The 23,779-nt window shown below is 40.9% G+C and overlaps 1 protein-coding gene across 7 annotated transcripts in view; it reads right to left on the bottom strand.

Moving 5' to 3' along the window:
* The window catches only part of PPP2R2B (protein phosphatase 2 regulatory subunit Bbeta), a 482,191-nt gene that overhangs the window by 122,866 nt on the left and 335,546 nt on the right, over nt 1-23,779 (bottom strand). For all 7 annotated transcript variants that reach the window (XM_040239786.1, XM_040239787.1, XM_040239792.1 and 4 more), the window contains 2 exons: nt 9,544-9,641; nt 5,966-6,131 (listed from right to left, as the gene is read on the bottom strand). In XM_040239786.1, the coding sequence (XP_040095720.1) occupies nt 5,966-6,131; nt 9,544-9,641 (264 nt within the window). The remainder of the gene's footprint in view (nt 1-5,965; nt 6,132-9,543; nt 9,642-23,779) is intronic.

Raw genomic sequence — 23,779 nt, 5'->3', positions numbered from 1 at the left:
TTTACTCAGTGTTCACAATAACCCTGAGACGTAGGTCTAATGCTTGCACCCCGCCCCCCTCACTAACACTGTCCCTAGCATGACCCAAAAGGCCCTCCATGACCTGCACCCCTAGGGCCTCACGCTGTATGGCCTCACTGTCCACCCTACTCTCTGCCACCTCTCATATTTCTGCCACCTGGCTTCCTTACAGCTCCCTGTATGGGCTAACCCTACTCCTGCCTTTTGCACTAGCTGTACCTTCTGCCAGGAAAGCCCTTTTCACAAGATTTGTTCCTTCACTTTGCTCTCTCTGTTTATGTCCCAACTTCAGAGGAGCCTTTCCTAATTAACCTACAGAAAGATGTTTCCCTCACCATTCTCCACCCCCTCTTCCTGCTTTATTTTTCTTCAAAGTACATTTTACTACCTAGCCACTTAGTTATCCTACCTTCCTCCCTAGAACATAAAATCATCGAAGACAGGGATTCAGTCTGTTGTATTCCTAACTACACCTTCAAGCACCTATGATGGTTGTCGTTGTTCAGTTGCTCAGTTGTGTCTGACTCTGTAACCCCATAGACTGCAGCACGCCAGGCTTCCCCTATCCTTCACTATCTCCTGGAGTTTGCTCAGACTCATGTCCATTAAGTTGGTGATGCCATCCAACCATCTTGGATGTTCAATAAATACGGGGTGGATGAATGAATGTATCTCATTTATACAGTGCATCTTGCTAGCAGTACTCAGGGAAGTAACATGAGAAGGAGATTCATCCAAATGCTTTCCCCTTGCAGTCTCTCTTCTGAGTCCCTGGCTGGAAGTGACTTTGCTCACCTTTATACTGTCCCAGGACTTTACCCCACTTCCTGACCCCTGTCATTCTCTAGAGCAAATAAAACAGAGGTGAGGACTCGAATGCTCATGGGAGGTAGTCAGTGCCAGGGGAGTGAGTGAAAGGGCTGGGGTCTCAGGGGAGCTGGAGGTGGCATGCCCCATTTGCAGGCCTTCCATTCTATGTTTATTTTTTTAAGTAGAGTTGACTTACAATGTTGTGTTAGTTTCAGGTGTACAGCACACTGATTTAGTCATATATATAGATATATTCTTTTACAGATTCTCTTCCCTCATAGATTATTACAAAATGTTGAGTATAGTTTCCTATGCTATGCAGGAAGTAGGTCCTTGTTACCCATTTAACATATAGTAGTGTGCATATGTTAATCCATTTTTTAAGGAAACATATTTGGGTCAAATAGATCATGCCTGTGACTGCATGCCTTTGTAGGCCTTTCTTGTCAGATCCTATGTTCGCTATCTATTCTCATTTTTCTCCTGGATGGCAGGGACTCCATTGCCTCCTCTGTGTCTTGCTCTGTGCTTGCATGGGGTGGCTTTGAAAGCAGACAACCTTGGGCCACATTCCCACTCCAACTCCAGCCACCATGTGGCCGGGGACTGGGATCCCCACGCAGTAGATGCCTAACTGGTCTTGGAGTGACACACAAATGAGAGTAGCAGATAGGGCAGGAAAAGGGGTACAGAATAGCCAGTTCAATTTGAATTGCAGAAATAGGAGTAATTTTTTAGTATAAGTATGTCCCTAATATTTCAATCTTACAGACAGAGATACTTAACTTCTCTATGCCTCAGTTTATAGACAGAGATACTTAACTTCTCTATGCCTCAGTTTCTTTATTTGTAAATTGGGGAAAGCAAATGTCTTCCTCATGGGACTCTTTGAGGATTAAATGGAAGACTGCATGTAGAGAGTTTAACCCAGTGTTGGGTTTCTAATAATGGTTCACAGATGGCGGCTGTTGTTGGCATGAGGAAATTGGGCAACTATTCTGCAATAATAAGATGTTGCTCTGACAGCATAAGCTGCATCCCATGACGACATCAGCACATCCTATTTCCTCTCTGCAAGGCTGTCAGGGGAGGAAAGCCGCCCCTTTACCCAGCCTGTGTTAGGATTCCCTAGTTTCTCTGCTCCTCACCTCCCTCCTCCATCTCCTCTCAGCAAGCGCCCTGTTCTCAGCAGTCTGAAGAGTACCAACCACATGGTGACGTGGGCTTCCCGCCATAATCTGGCTAGTCTAACAGAGAAGGGCCCCCGCTTCCTAACACGTGGGCATCACACAGGCTGGCTGTGTCTGCTGGCATTCCTGTCAAGTCTGCTAAGGGTAAGATCTGTGCTTTCAGCCCGGCTTGTACTAGGACAGAAGGCAAAGAAGCCTCTCCTAGACGCTGGGTTGAATTTAGAACTTTCTATCAATGGTCTTCTGGTCCTCCCCTTCCCGAATACAGACTGCATAATGACCTGCTTTTTAAGGTGGGAAAATGAAACTTGGGCCATATTTATATAGTCACTTGATTAACTACGAATCAGAGATCAGAGTAGATTAGCTACTAGAGCTGAGAAGAACCCAAATCAGTGAATCTTAGTACCAATTATTTTCTATTGCTTGGCTTTGGAATGTATTCTTTCCTAATGGCAAGACAATTCTCATATTTTTCTTATTATGAATGATAAATTACTATACTAAGAAAGAGAGAAAATAGAGGTATAACATTAAGAATAAAAATTCTTAAAATCCCTCCAGTCCAGGACCACCATTATTAACCACCATTATCAACAGTTTACAGTACAGTTAATAATACAGTTACAGTTTGCAGTATTTTTTCTATGCATTTTTTGAAGAGGGGTACAAACCTATAATAATATCACATACATAGATTTATATTTCTCATTTTATTGTAAAACTGGTACATATAATTGTAGAAAATGAAAATAAAAGTAAAAAAATGAAACTTCCTCAAAGACAACTATTATGAACATTTTGTGTATATCCTTATATTATTTTGGATGCAGAATTATATAACTGCTTTTAATAAATGTAACATACTATACATAGCTTATACTATGCCTTTCCCCCAATCATTTATCTATTTATACCAACATCTATCTCCACATAATGTATAACTGAGAATTAAAGGTCTAGGAATGGGAGACATTAATAAACTATAGAAAAGTCATACCATGGAATACTATGCAGTCATTGAAAATGTTACAGTATTTTAGGAGAAATATTTCATAATTACAAAGATATTCCTGTTACTAAATGTTATATTATTAAATTAAAAATCTGGTTGCAAAGTTATAGAATATGTCTCATTTTTGGTAAGAAACAGATTTATCCATGTCACTTTGCTATTCCTTTTAAAAAGCCCTTAATAGTGGTTCTCTCTGGATAGGAATGCTTTCCTTATCTTCACTCCGCTTCTCTGAATGTTCTAAATTTTTTACAATAAACAATTATTACTTTCATAGCATGAAAAACAAATTAAGTATACCTTTTCATCTGATCATAGGTATTATGATAGAAGTAGACATCTCAGTAACGTAATGTGTCTTCAGCTGGTGAATAATTTTAAGGTCTAGCTTTACAACTGAATGTTGGTTTTATTTTTCATTAAAAACTGTAAAGCTAGGACTGTATTCTAGCAGAAGATTAAAAACTGTACCCAGCTATAATGAGATAAGCACAATTTTTTTAAAAGATAATTGATGGTGAATTCAATTCAATTCCCCATGGTTATGATGCCTGGAGTCATTCTTGACTTTATTATCACAATTTTTCTTGACTCAGTATCTTGAAGGTTTGTGGATAAAAAATTCTGAGAAACATGTGGCTGATACCATGAGTAATGGCTTTTTCTTCCTTTCGGCTGGCTCTCTGAGTAGTTTATCATTACTTGTGGCACCTTTAAACACAATCTTATCATCTATCTTCATTTTCTCTTTTGTACAGTAATTCCAATTGTCTTCCATTAATTTTTGTATGTTAACCTATTTGGCTTAAGGGGAATTCTCAACCTCAATATTAGTATAAAAAAGAAAATCACATATGAGCATGGGGATTTATCTTCTAAGAATCATTTTGAGATGCTGGTGGCATATGAAATAGCATCCCAAATGGGAAGATAATATCCTTGTTAATCAAAAAACTATTTAAAAACTCAATTAACAGAACATGAAGCTATATAATTAATCTTCATTGCATTTCACTGGTTTCTTCCCCATCCCCCCACAAAGTAGTTAATATGCCTTTTATGTCTTTAACTTTTATTATAATAATCAATAGGCTAAATTTCATAATACAAAGCTAGCCTAGAGAAGATAATCAGATACTTTTTCTCTGCCTGAAGTAATTAAGTCAAAATCATCAGAAGTTTCTTCCATTTTAAGTTGTGTTGAGTCTGTTGAGCCTTTGAGTAACACTTACACAAAACTAAAAGAGAAGAACTTGAAACAAATTCACTTTTGAGATATCAAGATCAGAAGACCTCCTGGAGAAGGGAATGACAACCCACTCCAGTACTTCTGCGTGGAGAATCCCACGGACAGAGGAGCCTGGTGGACTGCAGTCCATGGGGTCCCAAAGAGTCGGACACAACTGAACAACTAACACAAAAATGTAAACAAAACAATAAATACAGTTATGAGGAAGAATTAAATTACTTGGAATCTGGAGGAACAGATGAGTGGAGATCTGGTCATGTTGAGATAAGCTATGCTTGAATAATCCTATGCTGGCTATTTCAGAACCATTACTTTATAGATTTATACACTGGCTTTTTACATTTGAGGGATTTGGGGGCTTCATATACATTAAAAACTTTCCTTCTTTTACCATAAAATTAAAATGAAAATTGTAAGAACTTAGAAAATGAAAACAATAAAAGTAACAAATTGACAAGTCACTTATAATGCATAAGATTACTCACGAAAAATCTTTCAGTGTGTTTCATTTCAGTCTTTAAAAATGTTAATATAGGCTTGATCATTGTATATACACAGTCTGCATTGCCTTTTATCTTGACATATGAGTATTACCCTTTCTTAATAAATGCTGGAGATAGGCAAAAAGCAAACCCAATGTTTCTTGATTTATACTTAAATGTATACTCCTCAGAGACTCACACAGAGGATGATGAAATAAGCCTTTCTCCAGCTTATTTGTTTGGCAGAGGGTGTTTAATTTGTGTGTACTAATCCTCTTAATTGTTATGCTATTCAATTAGCACCCTTTTGTATTTGATTTTATTCTGAATTGTTTTGAGCATAGACGGCTTCTTTCAAGTAGGGTATTAAAAACCTTTAGAGTTGGTAATTCCACTGTATAAAAGCTTAAAGATTAGTATAGAATTGAGCTCTCTATGCAACCCCCAACACTCTCTTTCTCTGATCCATTTATATCAATTCCCCCCCAAACCAATAAATGATGTAAGAAAAGTGTGGAGGGAAAAAGAGAAGAAACCATTACTTGATCCGTTTTTTGATGGCATCCCTGGGTTGGGAAGATTCCTTGGAGAATGGAATGGCTACCAACCCCAGTATTCTTGCCTGGAGAATTCCACGGACAGAGGAGTCTCATGGACTATATAGTCCATGGAGTGTCAAGAGTTGGACACAACTGAGTGACTTTCACTTTCTCTACTTTCCTTCCTCTCTTCTTAACCTATGTTCCTAGTAGGGAGCTTGCTTGTGTCAAAGACATCTGCTTTCCAAACCCCCAGATATATTCAGGGATTAATAACTTCTATTGAGTGTGCCAAACATACAGGGACAGTATGTTTCGTTTCCTGAAACGTGTTCCCAGAATAACATTCAGTGAATCTTAAGACAGGAAGTCACATTCCAAAAACACCTGGAAATAATCTGCATTTGTCAAAAAATACAGATAACAAATCTCACAGAATTCGGTCATAAATTTGTTATTTTTTAAAAAAAGAGTAAGTACAATTTACTGAGTTTCTATTCTCGGTCAGGCATTCTGCTAGGCATTTTGCAAGTATGGTTTCTACGTTTTTCAATAGCTTGCAAGGTAAAAAGGAAAATGGAGGCTAAGAGAGATTGAAATATATGGTTTGCTGACTATATCTCTGAAAACACCAAACAAGGTAAGTCACCTTCACATACCATTAGTAGACAGAAGGAAGTAGGCTGCATTCTGCTGAGGGAGCCATCTTATTTTATTGATTTTTTCTTCTATTTCTAAACTTTTCAGGTAATCGAACTCGGGTTCATGGCTCTGGAATGTGCTGTAAACATTGTATTCACCCCTACGATGAACCTGATTTTTACTCTGTAAGAAGGGAAAAAACACACACACCAAAGATTAAATCACGTAAGCCAACTGAAAATTCACCAGTTCCTTCTTTTTTTGAGCAGGATCATGAGAGGTGGGACAGGCAGACCATGGCCGAGTGGGCTGAGGGCAGGACTATGCTGACCACAGGTTGCTCTTTAGCTCAGTGGCCTCATGCCATTTGATTGTGCACCTCTGGTGGTAAATACTGACAACTCCAATATTTACATATTTTTATTTATAAATTATATACATAAACTGCTGCATGGACATAGGGTGTACATCATAAAATATATGTAGAAATGGAAGTTGAAGTAGGACACTAGTTTTTTTTTTAGGTGACTGTGTTACATGGCATGCAGAACTTCCTAGGCCAGGAATCAAACTCACACCCCTTGCAGTGGAAGCATGGAGTCTTAACCAGTGGACCACCAGGCAAGTCCCAACAACATGATTTTAAAATCAATAGATGTTATAATATTTTGTGTCCTAATGGATGTCTTAGACACCCTCAGGAGTGAGTCATCCAATGCTGATGTCCATATAGATGCATATCAATCCTTTACGAAGAGCACAGAACTGTAGCATCTGCACTCCTCACTGGCCTTTTATAACTCATCAGATCTTCACAGAATCTCTGAGAGGTGCCCAGGGCAGGGAAATGGACCAAACAGGCTCAGAGATATTAAAATGACACACAGCTCATTAGGATCAGATCTCTCCCTCTCCTTTTCCCATCATGAGTAAAAAAACGGACGTGAGGGCAGAGAAGCCATGCAGATCCTTGGGAGAACTATGAGACTTTACGCTGGCTTTCCCTCAGCATTGATTATGCAAAGTGCACACAGTAAATAAATAATGAGAGAACAGAACATGAAGCGGGGGAGGTGTGGAGAAAGGGGCAAAAGAAAGAAGAAAAGTGGACAGGAGGAGAAGAGGGTGTGAGAGAGAGAAACGGAAGAAGGGAAAGATGGAGGGGAGGTTTGCATTTTAGGATCTTGTGACCAAGAGCCTCAAGATTCAGGCTTGGGAAAATTGTGTGCACAAATTCAGATCCAGGTCTTACTAGGCATTTGTCATAGATACATGACTCTTAATTAAAGTCTTAAATTAAAAAAAAAAAAAACTATTTCTGGGTGGATACTGGACATTCAAACCCAAGCCTCAATTTACTGATAGGTGATGGTACTGATGCCCACGTGTTAAAGGTACTTGTGAGGGTATTGAGGTTCTTTAAGCAAATTCTCCAGGATGGTGTCACTCGAGCATTCATATACAGGAGTCACCCACAGAAGCTGAGAGGAGATCTGACTTAGATGTTGCCACATGTCTGTGTTTCTCAAGCTCAGTGTTCATTCAACCCCAAGCCTTGCCACAAAACTCAACGGTGAACTGCATGTTATTATCCTCAACATTTTTTCCTTATTGAACAAAACCACTCGCCTTTGGAAAATGTGTCCCCCTCCATTCTACTAATGAATCAGGCTTCCCAAATATTTCAGCAAATTAAAATAGGTAAAACCTATAAATAGCTAATGGGAAACACAGAACTGAATATTACTGGCAACATGCTGCCTTGGGTAATTTATGCTAAACAGCTCCTCTGGTTTCTCTTTATCATTACTATGAACCTAATTGGATTAAAAAAAAATTGAAGAAGGAGGTTTAAAAATCAATTTTAAAAGGACTTTAGAGGTTGACATACTTGCTCCTGTCCTGTTTACTGCAGAAAGAGCTAGTCCACCTGAACAATAAATTTTTAAGAGCCTTGATTTGCTACCATCCAAATCAGACTGTCAAGTGTGTGGAGTATGTGCCAGACCAATTAGCAGTAGGCAGCTCCAGAAAAGCAGGAAAAATTCCAGGTCACGAAGAGCTATTAGTTTCTACTTGCCAACCACATTTTCATGTTTCCAGGGCCAATGGAATAGGCTGGGTGCCTGAATTAATGCTGAACACTTGAATTCATATAGAACCCCGAGGGATTACCATGCCCTTATAGAAATTAATTGCAAATAATGTGCAATTACCAAATATATCACCTCTAAATGAGACTTCCCTTTTTGGAGGGGAGATGGAATACAAATGGCTTTGAGGCACAAAGCAGGCTTTAAATTGCTAGGGAAGTCTCTTGTGAAGCCTCCCTCCCACACGGGGGGCCTCCTGCTATGCTGCACTGGGTGAAATCTCCGAGGCAGGCAGTAGCAGATGGGAGAGTCACTTGAACACAGACTGGCCTGCTGTAACTTCAGGACCATGCCAGGGGAGGCCAAGGGAATCAAATTGGGCCATAATTCTGTTTTGATGGAGCAGAAGCAGACACCCCCCAAAAACTCAATTTATATAAAAAAGAGAAGCGATTCCTAGTGGAACCCAAGTCTCAGGAAGAAATGGGCTTTTCAAGATTCACTGGGAGTTAACGACTCCTGCTTGGAAGGCATAGAGGATTCAGCTGCAGGGAACTTCGTGCCATCCATTGTAAAGTGTCGCCTTCCCAGGCAGTGCTAGTGGTAAAGAACCCACCTGCCAATGCAGGAGATATAAAAGATGTGGGTTTGATCCCTGGGTCAGGAAGATCCCCTGGAGGAGGGCATGGTAACCCACTCCAGTAGTCTTGCCTGGAGAATCCCATGGACAGACCAGCATGGTGGGCTACAGTCCATGGGGTCACAAAGAGTTGGTCACAACTGAAGTGACTTAGCATGCACACACATATTAAAGTGTGAGCCACGTTCTTTGCTCAGATGTCATTTTCTGGGATTTCACTTGCTTTGGTAGTGAAGTGAAGTCGCTCAGTTGTGTCCGACTCTTTGCTACCCCATGGACTGTAACCTATCAGGCTCCTCTGTCCATGGGATTTTCCAGGCAAGAATGCTGGAGTGGATTGCCATTTCCTTCTCCAGGGGATCTTCCTGACCCAGGAATCGAACCCGGGTCTCCCGCATTGCAGGTGGACGCTTTACCATCTGAGCCACCAGAGAAGCCAGGGAGCTACATTTTCTTTTCTGACCCAAGTTATCCTCTTCAAATCTGTTGGGGAAGGGCTGTATCTTTTATCCCAGGTATTCTGTTAGGAGTCCCTGAATTTCTATATCCAAGAGAGTTAACCCTACTGAGAAAGGAGGTGTTACACTCTACAAGTGCCTGTGGAATTTTGCAGATTCAGAGAAGTGAGGTCGTTTTGAATGTGTAGTACCCAGGATTGGAAAGGAAGACCTTGTCCAGAAAAGGCTCTAATTCCAGGTGCTTTTGTGAGCCTGTGCAACTGTTGATGTTAATGACTTTTTGGCAGTTTTTAGTTTGCAAGCCAAGCAGCAAGGTTAAGGGCGACACATGAGGATTAAGAAACAGTGGGAGGCCTCCTTTAGAAAGAAGAGAAAATGGGCATTTTGCATTCACTGCCACTTACCTCCTGCTCTCGTTGAAATATTACAACCCGACCCCCCTTGTCCCCTGTCGCTAGTAATTCTCCCGTGTGGTTGAATTCTACCGTAGAGATAATGTCAGCTGAAAAGAAGAAGACAAAGGCAATTTAAGTAACTGCACACTTACTTTCAAACGATAGATAATAGACGTACTTTTCTGTGCATTTAAGGGCTTAGGGCTTTGTCTCTGCAGTGGAATTTACAAGGATTTTATGTCCTGTATTTGAAGTGCCACTAGAAGTGGCACTTGGGGAAGTAAATTTCCTAGATGCCCACACTGCACTGTGGTCTCTAGGAACAACTGGAAAGAACAAAAGGAAAAAGCACATTCAGATTCTTTTGTTTTGGGCAATAGAAAATGAATTTCCTATGGCTCAAGGAAATGGCAATTTTCTTTGATAATTTCTACCAACCACAGACTCTTTTCCCACCCATGGTCTTCTGCATCCCCCTTTCTTCTACAACAAGAAACTTTCCCAAATGGGGTTCAGTTGTGGAATCTAAATGAGGACTGAAGGCTGATAAGCAGGGCTGAGATGCTTGAAGCTCAGACATCAAAAATGAAGGGACACAACTCAGAGGAACTATCAGGGAAACGCCAGGAGTTGGAAATTCAAGGAGGAACCCTGGAAATGCTCTGCCTTTTCTGGTAAGCCCGCCACACCCTTCTGGAAGAGCAGGGCTTTATTACAACTCCAGGAGAAAGGTGCTGAGAAAACAGGGTCACGAGGTCAGAGGGAAGAGGGAAATTTGTACTGTATATCTCTAAACAGAGAAAATACACAGGCGCCAGGAACTCAGATCACAGATAATTGCTGAAGGAATGCCAGCCTGCCAAGCCTTTCTTCAATACTGGTTATCCCTGGAGGAACATGGACAGGTAAATTACCTATGATTGGATTTATTAGGGCTATTTTTAGAAAAATGTCAGAGGTTAATTCCTCTGCAATTATTCCCCCACAGGGCTCCAACAATCACTACCGAGAGTGCAAATGAGTTAAAAAAAAAATAAAAAAGGAGGCGGGGGAATTATGACTGTGGCCTTTGACAGTGGTACATTCTGAAGATTGTGTCCATGTAAGGAAAGCAAAGGGGAGACAGTGAGCTGGAAAACTAAGGCAATTATCCCTGAATAATTCAAATCTCAAATCTTACTTTAATATCATCATTTCAGGATTTTCTTTATATGCCCGATTGATTTAGGTAAGTAGTGTGAAATTCTCCACTTTGCTTCTAACTGTCCTCTTCCATACATGAAAATGTTTTGAATGGTCATTCTTTGTGCAGAAGAAAAAAGAATAAGGGATAACCTATAATCACTTTCAAGCCAGGTGCATTTAAAAGAATAATTCATGATTTCTGTTCTGGCGTCTTAGATGACTGACCCCAGTGGTAGCAGGTTCAAATCCTACAGGGCCACGAGGGAATGGGGAGTGAAGGAAATTAGGTGAAGTAGGAAGCTTGTCTCCTCTTAAAAGAGAAGTGGCTGCTCGGCTCAAGCCAACTGTGTTGCCAGATATTCTGATTTTTATAAAAAAAACTTTTTATTTTATATTGGAGTATAGTTGTTTAACAATGTTGTGAGTGTTTCAGGTGTACAGCAAAGGAAATCAGTCATACACATATATGTATCCATTCTCCTCCACATTCCCTTGCCATCCAGGCTGCCACATAACACTGAGCAGAGTCCCTTGTATCCATTTAAAATATAGCAGTGTGTACATGTCCATCCCAAACTCCCCCTCATTTTTCCCCCTTGGTAACCATAAGTTTGTTCTCTAAGTCAGTGAATCTGTTTCTGTTTTGTAAACAAGTTCATCTGTATAATCTCTTTTTAGATTCCACTAATATGGGATGTCATATTTTTTTTAAAGAAGCTGGAAACCCAGAGCTTTACATGAAAACCTCTTCAGTTTTATATATTGGCAACCAATGATTTTTTGAGTGCCATGACATTAAAAAAATATATAATCCTGTCTATCGGATTAAAATGGTTTGTGAGTCACCTGCTTCTGACTTCTAGTCTCTAAAGTGCTCCTTCCAGAAAAGGCCACTCCATTCCTTATTGACAATCTCAACTGGACATCCCATCCATTCACTCAAGAAGAGCCCTCCAAATGAACACTACCTTAAGGAAACACAAAATAAGCTGCATGGCTATTCCCTGATGTAAGTTTAGAAGACCTGTTTTTAGAACAGGAGCCCGAGGAGGAGCAGATGAGCCCAGCAAGGCTGGGAAGCCAGTCACCTCGAGTGAATGACCGACCACTTTCCTTTGTTAGAGTTTGCGTGTCTTAGCAAAGCACTCTCATGTACAGAGGGGACAAGAAGCCTGTTTAGTGTTTCCAGTTGCCTCAGAATGCCCTGGCTGAGAAACACTCGAGTGTTAGGAGACACTTCTCACATTAGTGGCTGCTCTGGCTTTCCAGTGAGTGGCTAGCAATGAGGTTATTCACCAAGCTTCCTGGCTTTGGGGAGAAGCTAAAGCAGACAGCGCTGTTTCTTTTCACTTCCAGGGTTCTTTCAGGCACTAAAAAACGAGCCAGACCCCTCCCGGAGGGAAAGAGAAGCAGGGAGTAATGAGAGGGTGATGGGAGCCCAGGCTTGGGAGTTAACAGTGCTGTGCTCATGTCTTTAGGGCTAAGACTCCGCTTCAGCTTGCATGTATGTGTGTGTGTGTGCTAACTCACTTCAGTCGTGTCCGACTCTTTTCAACCCCACGGACGGTAGCCCACCAGGCTCCTCTGTCCATGGGATTCTCTAGGCAATACTGGAGTGGGTTGTCATATTCCTTCTTCAGGGGAGTTTCCTAACCCAGGAATCGAACCCACATCTCCTGCATTGCAGGTGGATTCTTTACCCACTGAACCACCAGGAAAGCCCCAAGATTCTGCCTAAGGGCATCTGAAGCCCCTCCTCTCAGCAGCAGGAACATAGACGCTGGAGTTCTACACGGGTTCTAGGACCAGTGTATTGAACTAAGAGGCGAGTCTTCCCTTTTGGTGACACCGGGTACTGGAAGGGAGAGGTAAGTAACTTTTTCTAAGATTGGGCTTCTGGCTCAGTTTCTAAGAAAATGTCACTTCAAGGGAAACAAAATTCAGTCTCCCAAGGATGACATGCATGTTGTCTTTCTGCCTGGATTCTGTGAAAACGTCTCTAAGATGCACATGGGTCAAATCAAGGTGGGATTCAAACTCAAGTCTAAGCCACGTGATCCAAGGCAGTATTATTAGAACTCTGCACTGTGGGCTATCAGGTTTGTCCCCTAATATATATAAGGAGGTATGTAAATGCCTGCTTTGTTTTCCAAGTGTTATCATTGTGCTATGTCTCCCTCGAGGAACTTGTCAGAGAAAGACTGATTGGCATGGCACGATGCTGAAATCCCTTAGTCTTTTGCCAAGTTGTTACCTTGCTTTTAACTCTGCCAGGGAGCTGGTCTGTATACTAGGCTGTTTATATCTGGGTATTGTCTTCTTCCCTTCAAAACGTATGCCACAGCAACTCAAGTTAATACCTGTTTTGAACTTTCGTGTTTCCTGACTCATCATTTATCATGGCTAAGCCAATAGGTGTAACCAGAGTATTTTACTGCCCTCTCCATCTTTTGCGTATCTTCATCTGTGACTGTTTAATAATTGATGCAAAACTCATGAATCACCCCACATTCCAATTTCAAGAGAGGGAAACTTTGGATACAATGCTCTTGTGCTTGCAACATGCTCTTGGTAGAGCAGTGTAAATTAGAAAACATTCACTGCTCAAGACAACATGACTTCTGTTGAGTACAGAAAGAAGACATGGCAGTAACAATAAACCAGCAAACCCAGAGACAATAACGTCTTGTGAAATCTTGGTCAACAGAAGTCAATTCATCAAGTTCAACTAAAGTTCAATTCATCAAGTTCGATTAGAGGACATTTTGCCTTTAAATGATAAGTATTCACCACAACTCATTTTCTTAAGGGTGCAGCCGAGTCACGTTATTATGCAAAAAGTTATATACTTGAGCATTTTTCTCTCTGTTCTATAAAGACGTGAATGAAGTGCATGTTTTTGACTAAAAACAAAAAGCAGAAGCCAAAAGCAGTTATAGAGGTCAAGTGTAGTTAACATGATTTTTTTTAAGGAAGCCCTGGGAGGTATGACGTTTGCCCTGCTCCACATCTGTTCGTGCTGATTTAATTTCCACTAGACGGTGGCCTGGTAACCCCATTTCTAGTGCAATAGGCACTGTTCAAATCGGGTTTTTCACTTTTAAAATCAATCTCACCATCCTTCAAAGGTTCCAGACTAACAAGTTCACACATAAAATTTCCATTTACCTGAATAATAGAAACTGACTTGGCATTTATATGCACATGATTGTGAAGTTGAAGAGAAGGAAGGACCGGTCCTCTTGCTCATGCTGTAGACTGCCCTGGTACCACACTAGGCTGGAGTCTGTGCAATGCCAGGGCTGGCTATAGTTATTAGGTGCTGCATAGTTCAATAGCAGGGTGACTATTTTGATGCAACAATGCTCAGTGTAGACTTAGGACCTAAACCCAAGTCCTCTGATAGGACAAGATCTTACTGACCACATCACTAGCACTGACCTCTCAGCATCCATCACAGGGGTTAAAAGAAGCATGTAATACAATTTAGCCTTCAGAGCCCATTACATGTTTTATCTTTCATCTTGGAAACATCTGGAGATAATACGGTAAGGTCATATACGGTACTTGTATCAGTGCGCTAGTCCTGGGTGAGCAATATTTGGCTTTCTTCCTGACAAGGAGGTCGGTTCTAGCAGAGTCTGCTGTTTCTTCTGCCAGGGCAAAGATACCAGCAAGAATGGGAAATGGGTTTTCCAGCTGATGACAATGGGGCAAAATGGCAGTAGCTGCTAGCAACTTTGTGTGGAGGATTGGGGGGTGCTCTTCAAGGCTGAAATGCTGGGGTTAATTGCAGTGGCCCCTGCAGTGAGGGGACTTGTGGAGCCTTTGTCACGCACACAGGGGTTTCCAGTTAGATTGGCCCTGACTTTGTGGATCATTAAACAAACGGGATTCTTAGACTCCCCAGTGGGAGTTAAAACAACTCCTTCCATCTTTACAACATTGTGGACTCCTCCTTGGGTTCTGGTTCACAGTCCAAAGTCAGCATCCATTTTCTTGGAAAAGGTTTTCTGTGGACAACTGAAATAGTACACTGGAATATATTTCCCATCAAAATGGCAGGGGGAAAGGAAGTTTGGTTTTGGTCAAACAAGATATACTCAAGTACTGCTCTACTACTGGGATCGTGTTCAAAAGGGTTACATTGAAAAGATGTTAATATATTGTAAAATTTTAAAAAGTCAGGTAATAAAATAGTATGCCTAAAATGATCTCAGTTTTGTAAAATATTTAAATTTTAAAATGTATTTTTTCCTAAACTGGTAAAGTTTAGGACTATGTGTTTAAAAATATGTGGGCTTCCCTCGTGGCTCAGTGGTAAAGAATCCCCCTGCCAATGAAGAAGCCACGAGAGACTCGTGTTTGATCCCTGGGTGGGGAAGCTCCCCTGGAGAAGGACATGGCAACCCACTCCAGTATTCTTGCCTGGGAAATCTCATGGACACAGGAGCCTGGTGGGCTACAGTCCTTGGGGTCACAAGAGTCGCACACGACTGAGCAACTGTGCACATACACAAAGCGGTATATACTTCCATTAATACCAAAATGATGATTAGAATACGACATGACATAGCCCCCCAAAGAGAGTAATTAACTCATATACACACAAATAATCATAGGAAAAAGTCTATCAGAGAGAGTACAAAATGATATTGTTTTGGGGTAGGACACAGATGTTTAAATTTACTCTTTTATAGTCTTCTAATTTTTCAGTATTTTCTATTTTTACCTTGATCATAAATACTTGAACAATTTTTAACTTTTAAGCAATGTTAATTGACTTTCAAATTGAATACAAGATTTTAACATTTACCTCAGTGACTTTTTAAAAATTTGCTTTTTAATTCCCATATAATAAAAGTCACTTTTTGCAGCATATAGTTTTATGAGTTTAGATAAATGCATCTAGATGTGTATCCACTATCACTGTCATGAGACAAACCAGTTTAATCACCCTCCTCCTAAAAAGTTCCTTCATATTGCCTCTCTACAGTGAACAAGTTTTCAAAAAGGAATAAAATTATGGGAGTGAAATGAACTGACAGATATATAAGAGCTTCCAAAGGAGTGTGTGTAAATACAGAGGTTTCTCTACACACATAGTTCAGTTCAATTTCTAGTCAATGATCATCTTCTAGCTAGTTGGAGTCAGATTTTATTTTTTCATCTTATTGCTTAGATATTATCACTATTTATAATTTTGTTTTTAGAGTACTGGGAAGGTCAATTCATCAATATATCTTTATTAACCTATATCACAAACTAGGTTTATACATGAGGTTTTCTGCCCTCTGACTCAAATGTCCCTTTGCCTTTAATTGCAATGCCATCTGAGTCTTTGGTTCAGTAGCATTAACTTCTTAACTTGACATTACTTGTCACTTTCCTTTAGCATGGTCCTAGTGAAGATCTCCTGGAGAAGGAAATGGCAACCCACTCCAGTACTCTTGCCTAGAAAATTCCATGGATGGAGGAGCCTGGTGGGCTACAGTCTATGGGGTCGCAAAGAGTCAGACACGACTGAGCGACTTCGCTTTAGTGACAATAGTAGTAAATAGCAAGTTTTGAGAAGTGACAGCAAATGGATCTATTCTTGCTCACCAATTTTGATCTATTGGCAGAAGCTGCCTGTTGAGAAAGACTGAGGTCATAGCTGGGCTTGGTGGGAGGGTGTTGTGATCCGTTGGTCAAGTCTGTCATGGGCATTGGCGAGTAAAGAGGCTGTGCACATGCCACATGCTTGCTATACTGACCTAGTATACAGAATATACACATTCTGTTGGCTCCAGAGTTGATTCCTTTGTCACCTAACTGGTGTCTGGATTTTAGCTACTGAATCTATTCCCTTTCATTTGGATATAATTAATTCTGTGTACACTGGTATAAACTTCAGTCTGGCGCTGGTAGTCCTCTTCTAGGAAAGAATGCAGGTAGAGGGTCTAACAGCCCCAGTTCCCCAGACTTTATCACAACTCCTGCTTCCTATTTAACCACAAGCATAGTGCTGGAAAAGGGGCACAGTTTAAACGTCATACCTGTGAAGACCAAGCTCGTGAAGACCAAGCTCATGAAGGGCAGAGAGTGCACTGTGGCTAATACACTCGTTTGGCTGCTCCTCTCCACTGCCTTTCTTCCTTGCTTGTCCCACTGTAGAGGCTGAAAATGCAAATTGCTTCTCAGCCTCTCCTCTGGCTAGGGATGGCCATGTGACCCAAATTTGGCCAGTGGGGCACACAGAAACGTCTCTTGGGGGGCAGGGAGGCAAAAAATCTGGGAAAAATTTTTCTTCCCAGAATAAAAGGAAGCAAGCAAGTGACGGGAAGCCTTCTGGCTGCATTGACATACTCCTTGTATAATTCTACTTTGGATGTGGTTCTATGTAGCATATGTGGAGCTGTGGCAGCCATCACGTGACCATGAGGCACTAAGTCTAAGGTCAAGAGTCTGAGTCTGACAGGTGGAAGAAAGGGACAATGTCCCCAGTGACATCACTTAACTGCAAAAGCCTACCATAGGGATAGCCTAAGTCTGGACTTGTTAAACAAAAGATACCTAGCAGTTTAAGCCACTGCAAGATAGACTTTTTGCTATGTGCATCTGAATGCTTACTAACAGACATGGCTTTCCATCTTTGTTTTCCCGATAGCATTGTGTACAGGGCCAGGTTATTAATGTGCATTGAACTGGAAAAAATGATCTCTTGTCCTGCCACCTCCAGGCACAAACTCTCATACTCAGATTTTCACTTCCCTCTATTATACAACCAATTTTCCTTCCTACATACTTACTTTCCAATATTGAAGTGTTTGTTTTTTCCCTCTTCCCCTGTGTGGCAATGGTGCATTAATTTTTGACCATTCAAATATGATATCAGTTTACTGGAATAGAATGCCTCCCCCTACAATTTATCATGGTGTCCATCATAAAATTATGACTTCAAATGGACTTAGCCATATCCTCTGTTGGAGCCAAGCTTCTCCCAGCTAATGTTTCTCCCACCATGCTTGCTGAGCTGTGAAAATCCAGATGGTAGGAGGCAGGTGAGTAATGAATGTCATGCTGTTCCCATTAAAATGCACACAGCTTCCCCACACTGACCAAATCCCTAGCACTAACCAGGTCTGAGACAACCCAGGACATGTGGGTTCATGGAGATTGCCTTTCATTCAAAACAAGTTCCAGCAACACAGAAACTGTGAAGAGAGACTTTTCTGGTGGTGGAACAAAACTTGCCTAAAGGGCAAAGGAATCTGAAAAATTGTAAGTCCTCTAAGTACAGAGAAAGCCAGTGGGAGATCGGTAGCAGTCCAGACTTGCCCTCAAGCCTGTGTGGTTTACAGTGGAATCTGCTGGAAAGGTGTCTACCATCTGTCACCTACTCTTTCAGAAAGCAGAGGAGTAATTAAGTGCTCAGGTGACACAAATTCTGTCAATCATTCAGATCTATTATGTACATAATATGGGATCATCTAGCACTGACCTCAAAGTCAGTGGGACCCCAGGTCCAAGATGAGAAAACCCATCATGTCTATGGGGGAACAGGAGCTCCTGGGCAGGCAGTGGGGTGTCTTGGCATGTCTTGCATCAAAAATTTTGTTGTGCCAAATGCTCTGAAATCAGGAAGACATGGTACCTGCCTTGTGGGAGCTAAAGGAATTTGTGAGTTGGCTCTAATGTCACTTTTTAAGGGAAGCCTTGCATGACTTCTCCCCAGACCTAGACAAGTCCCTCTGGGATGCAGCCTCCTGGCTCCCTGTACTTCTGCTCTATCAGTTATCACTGCGTACCTTTACCATTTATTACAATGGTAACAGAACCATTTCAAATGCCTTTCCCGGTCTCTAAAATATAAACTCCATAAGGAACTTGTTCATCACTAGAAAGCCCAGTGCCTAGCTTAGTGTCTTAATATATAATAGATGCTTCTTAATTTTTGCCTTGAATTGATCATCAAATGAGAGCCAGAAAAGCCAATGTCTAAGTGGACCAACACATAGAAGATGGATAACCTCAAACTAAGTATCAATGAGCAAAATATTTATGCTGGATGAATGTAAAAAACATTTTTTAGGAGTGTGAGGCAAGGGGAAGCTCTTATTTGGAACAGTGAGTATTGTACAACTTTAGAACAAGAGGGATTGATCAGTAAAGAAGAGGTTTTGTCCTACAAAGTGTCTGTAGCATTGGCAGGTTTCTATAAATCGTAAGAAGAGAAGAGAGTGGATGGGTTGGTGAACAGAGGGTTCTGGGATAGGATGTTAGTTGGGAGAGGGCATGTAGTAGCAAGGGAATTTTGAGCAATTAGGTCTGAGATGCAAGGACTCTAATGAACACCTATTATGTGCACATCAGTGGGTTGGGTACCAGGGATATGCTAACAATACCTACATGGTTTTTGCCTTCAAGGAGCTTTCTACCTAGTAGACTAGGAGGTAGTGCTAAATTGGGATACAGCAAAATAATGTCAGAGAATAGGTTGTTCAAAGACCCTATAATGAAGTTTTTGAGCAACAGAATAAGAATCCTATTGATAGCTTTGGTCTAGAGGGCAATATAAAGTCACTACTGGAACTTAAGATAACTCACATCCCATCCATAGCTCTGCATTCAGAAAAATCTCTTGTATTTCTCCAAAGGACAAAATTAACACTAAATGCACTATGTCCCTTTGTTAAATTCTAGGTAAGTTTAATGGAGAAGGCAGTGGCACCCCACTCCAGTGCTCTTGCCTGGAAAATCCCATGGACGGAGGAGCCTGGTAGGCTGCAGTCCATGGGGTCGCGAAGAGTCGGACACGACTGAGCGACGTCACTTTCACTTTTCACTTTCATGCATTGGAGAAGGAAATGGCAACCCACTCCAGTGTTCTTGCCTGGAGAATCCCAGGGACGGGGGAGCCTCGTGGGCTGCCATCTATGGGGTCGCACAGAGTCGGACACGACTGAAGCAACTTAGCAGCAGCAACAGCAGCAGGTAAGTTTAACGAAAAGAATAAAAAATGTTTTCAGATTTTTCCTTCTAAAATATGACATTTCTATGTCAAGCAAAATAAAGATTCTACTAACAGTTCCTAAGGTAGTATGCTATGATGGTTTTTCAATAGTCTCAGCAAAGATAATAGAAAGTCTCAGAACCAAATGTGCTGTTTACAATTTTGTAAATCAGTATTTCTCTTTCCATATCTGTTTCTTTCCTCTCTATTCCTCTTCCCCACCCTTCCTCTTTTTCTGGCTAGGAGTTGCAGTATTTTGAAAATTAGAATAAAATGTTACTCTCTTTTGGATAATGTCCCTATTTTAAAGACTGAATAGATACTTTACACCTAGTAGGCAAATAGTAAAAGACAGAATAAATAAACGTGCTGATTTTTCTCATCAGCATGACCCGATCTTGAATAAATATTCATCAGGCAAAGGCATTATAGTACATCCTTACTGCTTTTTTCTATCCACTGAAAACTGGATATGTAGAAAATCCATTATATTCAATTTCATGTTCATGTAGCAGTTTAGATACCAATGAATAATACAAAACATAGAAAGCTCAGAAAAGACTAAACATTGATAGACTCATTCTTCATTCTATTCATTCACTCAGCAAATATTCACTGAGCACACCTACTATGTGTCAAATACTATTCCAGGTTGGATATACATCAATTAATCAAATAGATAAAAATATCTGTCCTTATAGAACTTACATTCCACTTGTGGAGAAAAGATAATAATAAAGAAACATAACAAATTGCATTGTATGTTATGTATTATGGGAAGCAAATATAGCTGAGTAAGGGGAATTAAGATTACTTGAGATAAGACGGAGGCTTAGATTTTAAATAGGGTGGTTTCAACAGGCCTCCCTGAGCAGATTTGAAGGAGGAGAAGGAGAAGACCAGGTAGGTATCTTAGGAAATGCACTCTAGACAGAGGCAAGAGATGGTGAGAAGAAAGGAACACACATGTGTCAGAGGCCTAGTGTGGCTAGGACAGTGCCAACAGGGAAAAACAAACAAATAGACACAGGAGGTTCAGATAATGTAGAGTCTTGCAGACCACAGCAAGCACTTTAGCTTTTGCTGAAAGTGAGATAACAATGTGAATGTACCTAATACCACTAACCTACACTTAAAAATACAGTTGAACCTTGAACCACATGGGTTTAAACTGCACAGATCCACTTATACGTGAATTTTTTTCAGGAGTAAATACTACAGTACGGCATGGTCCACAGTTGGTTGAATCCACAGATACAGAGGGACCATGGATATGGAGGGCTGACTATAAATTATACCCAGATTTTCGCCTGCACAGAGGGTTGGTGCCTCTAATCCCTGAAGCTGTTCAAGGCTCAACTGTAGTTAAAATGGTAAATTTTGTGTTGTGTACATTTCACTCTGATTTTTTAAAAAGCGAGGAAAAAATGAAATGGAAGGCAGTTGGGAGGTACAGAATAGAGAAGCAATATTGTCTGACATTTCACAAGTACCAATCTGGCTGTAGTGCTGAGAACAGACTGTAGAGGGCGGAGGTGGAGTCAAGGAGTATAATCCAGGTGATATCCTGGTGATAATCCAGGTGAGATGACAGCAGCTCAGACCAAGGTGTTGGTAGTGAAGGTGGGGAGAAGTGGTGACGCTGCGGATGTATATTGAGAGCCGACCTAGTAGGAATTGCTGCTGGATCAGATAGGCATATGAAGGAGCAGAATCAGGGTTGATTCCAAGGTTTCCACTTTCACCAACTGGCAGGAAAGATTGCCATCACTGAGATTAGAAGTTGGTGGGTGAAGCAGCCATCTTGGGGGAAGAGTAGACATTTAGTTTCAGGCATGTGCAGCATATAACTGAAGATACTGAGTAGATAATTGGAAATAAGGGTTTAGAGTTCAGGAAAGGGGTCTGAGTTGGTGATAGAAATTTGGGAGTTATTAGCCTTTCAGATGACATTTTTCAGGCCATGAGACTGAATGAGATCTCCAGGAGTGAGGGGAGTAAAAGAAGTGAAGAGGACCAACAACTGAACCTAGGGGCACTCCAACAGCTAAAAAAAACGGGAGAAGAGGACAAATCAGGTAAAAAGACAAAGAAGGAGCAGCTGGTGAGGTAGGAGGAAAACCAAGCAAGCTTAGTATTCTGGATGCCAAGTGAAGTGTGGAGGAAAGAGCTGTCAATTATGTCAAACCCAGCTGATGGGCAAGGTAAAAGGCTTCAGCTGACCTTTGGATCGGAAGCACAGAAGTCACTTTTGACCTTGGCAAGTATAGTTTCTGAGGTACAGTGGGGGTGAAACAACTGGTGTGGGTTTCAGAGTGAACGGGAGGAGAGGAATGAGACAGTGATTGTAGACAACTCTTTGAAGGCGTTTTGCAACACATAACAGAAAACGATGTGGAAGATGACGGGCAGTTGGGTCAAGAAAGTGTTCTTGTCCGATCATTGAAACAACAGCATGTGTATATGCCAGTGAGAACATTTCAACAGCCAGGGAGAAATGAATGGTGAAGAGATGAAGAGGGTAGAATTGCTGAATGAGTTAGCAAATGAATGTATGAAGAAACAAACCAGAAACTAGGACTGGTCCACCGCTAACAGCTGAAATAAAACCTCACAAGCTCAATTCATACCCAGAGCCAAAACATGGAGAGGAAGAAAAATGTGATCGAAACTCTACATTCACACAGGGTTTCCCAGGATTCTCAAAACATTTAGAATTGTATGAGCTTCTCCCATAAATCATCTCAGATCACGTGATCACCATGAAAGGAAAACAATTTCTTGGTTTTCTTTTTGGTTCTTCTGCCCTTCCCTCTTCTCCTTCCAATTTTTCCTCTTTTCTTTTTTTTTTTTTTCCATTTTATTTTTAATTTGTTTTTTTTTTTAAATATAAATTTATTTATTTTAATTGGAGGTTAATTACTTTACAATATTGTATTGGTTTTCCCTACACCCTTTCCATCCTTTCCTCTTTTCTCTCTCCTTTTTGTTTTGAAAAAGAGAAAAAGAAAGAAAGCAGAGAGCAGAAAGGATTTTATTCCTTCTGCTACACAGCTCAAGGTCCATTAGCTCCTATTTGCCTACCAGGCAGAAGACTGCTCACCTATATTCACTTTAAATGACGTGACAACTATAAGATCACTTCTGCGTGGGTGGGTAGCCTGACCTCCGTATGGCCTGTCTTGGGTAACTTTATCCCTTGCTCCTAATATCTTATAGAAAGAAACAAGTCTGTCAGGGGGGAATAAAAAACACCCCACACTCTCACCCTGCCCCATGGAAGATTGATAGACACTTTGTAAATGGCCAGGCCCAGGTCATGGTGCCAGAAACTTTCCAAGTGATTTGTAGATCTCCCTTCCAGGAAGTCAGTCTTTAATGGAAAACTCTTCGACTGCACATTCCTTTATTTCAGTGACTACAGGGAGGGGAATGCAACTGTCATGCAGGAGACTCACTGAAATGAACTGGCTACTGACCTGGCCTCAAGATATTTCAGTCTCAGAAAAATAGCAGTATTGCAGAGTTTAGAAAAGCACAGTTTTCCTTTAACAAAAGAAAGAAAGAAAGAGAAGTCGCTCAGTCATGTCCGACTCTTTGCGACCCCATAGACTGTAGCCTACCAGGCTTCTACATCCATGGGATTTTCCAGGCAAGAGTACTGGAGTGGGTTGCTGTTAGTTGGCTGATTGCATGCCAGGCATGGCACAAGGCCCTTAATGTATGTCTCTTCCTAAATTGATATTATCATCTTCACTTATTAAACACTTCCTTTGGCTAGGATCTGTGTTTTATGTTTTATATGATGTCATTTAATTGTCACTCCAACTCCATGATTTCAATATCTTCCTCTATGGGGAAATGGCAGCCCAGAGAAGTTAAACAGCATTCTCAAGTTTGGAAGGCTGATGGTTAGAGGAGCAGGGATTGGAATCCTATTCTAGTTCCAAGTTCTTAACCTGCCTCTTGGCTCTCCCTTCCTTTTCTTCCACCATCCTTTTTTTTTTTTTTTTTAAATTTTGTATTGCAATACAGATGATTAACAATGTTGTGATAATTTCAGGT

Source organism: Oryx dammah, unplaced genomic scaffold (assembly GCF_014754425.2).
Source record: "Oryx dammah isolate SB20612 unplaced genomic scaffold, SCBI_Odam_1.1 HiC_scaffold_5, whole genome shotgun sequence".
Classification (NCBI taxonomy): Eukaryota; Metazoa; Chordata; class Mammalia; order Artiodactyla; family Bovidae; genus Oryx; species Oryx dammah.
Note: the sequence above shows the minus strand (reverse complement) of the source record. Positions and strands in the feature narration are given on the sequence as shown.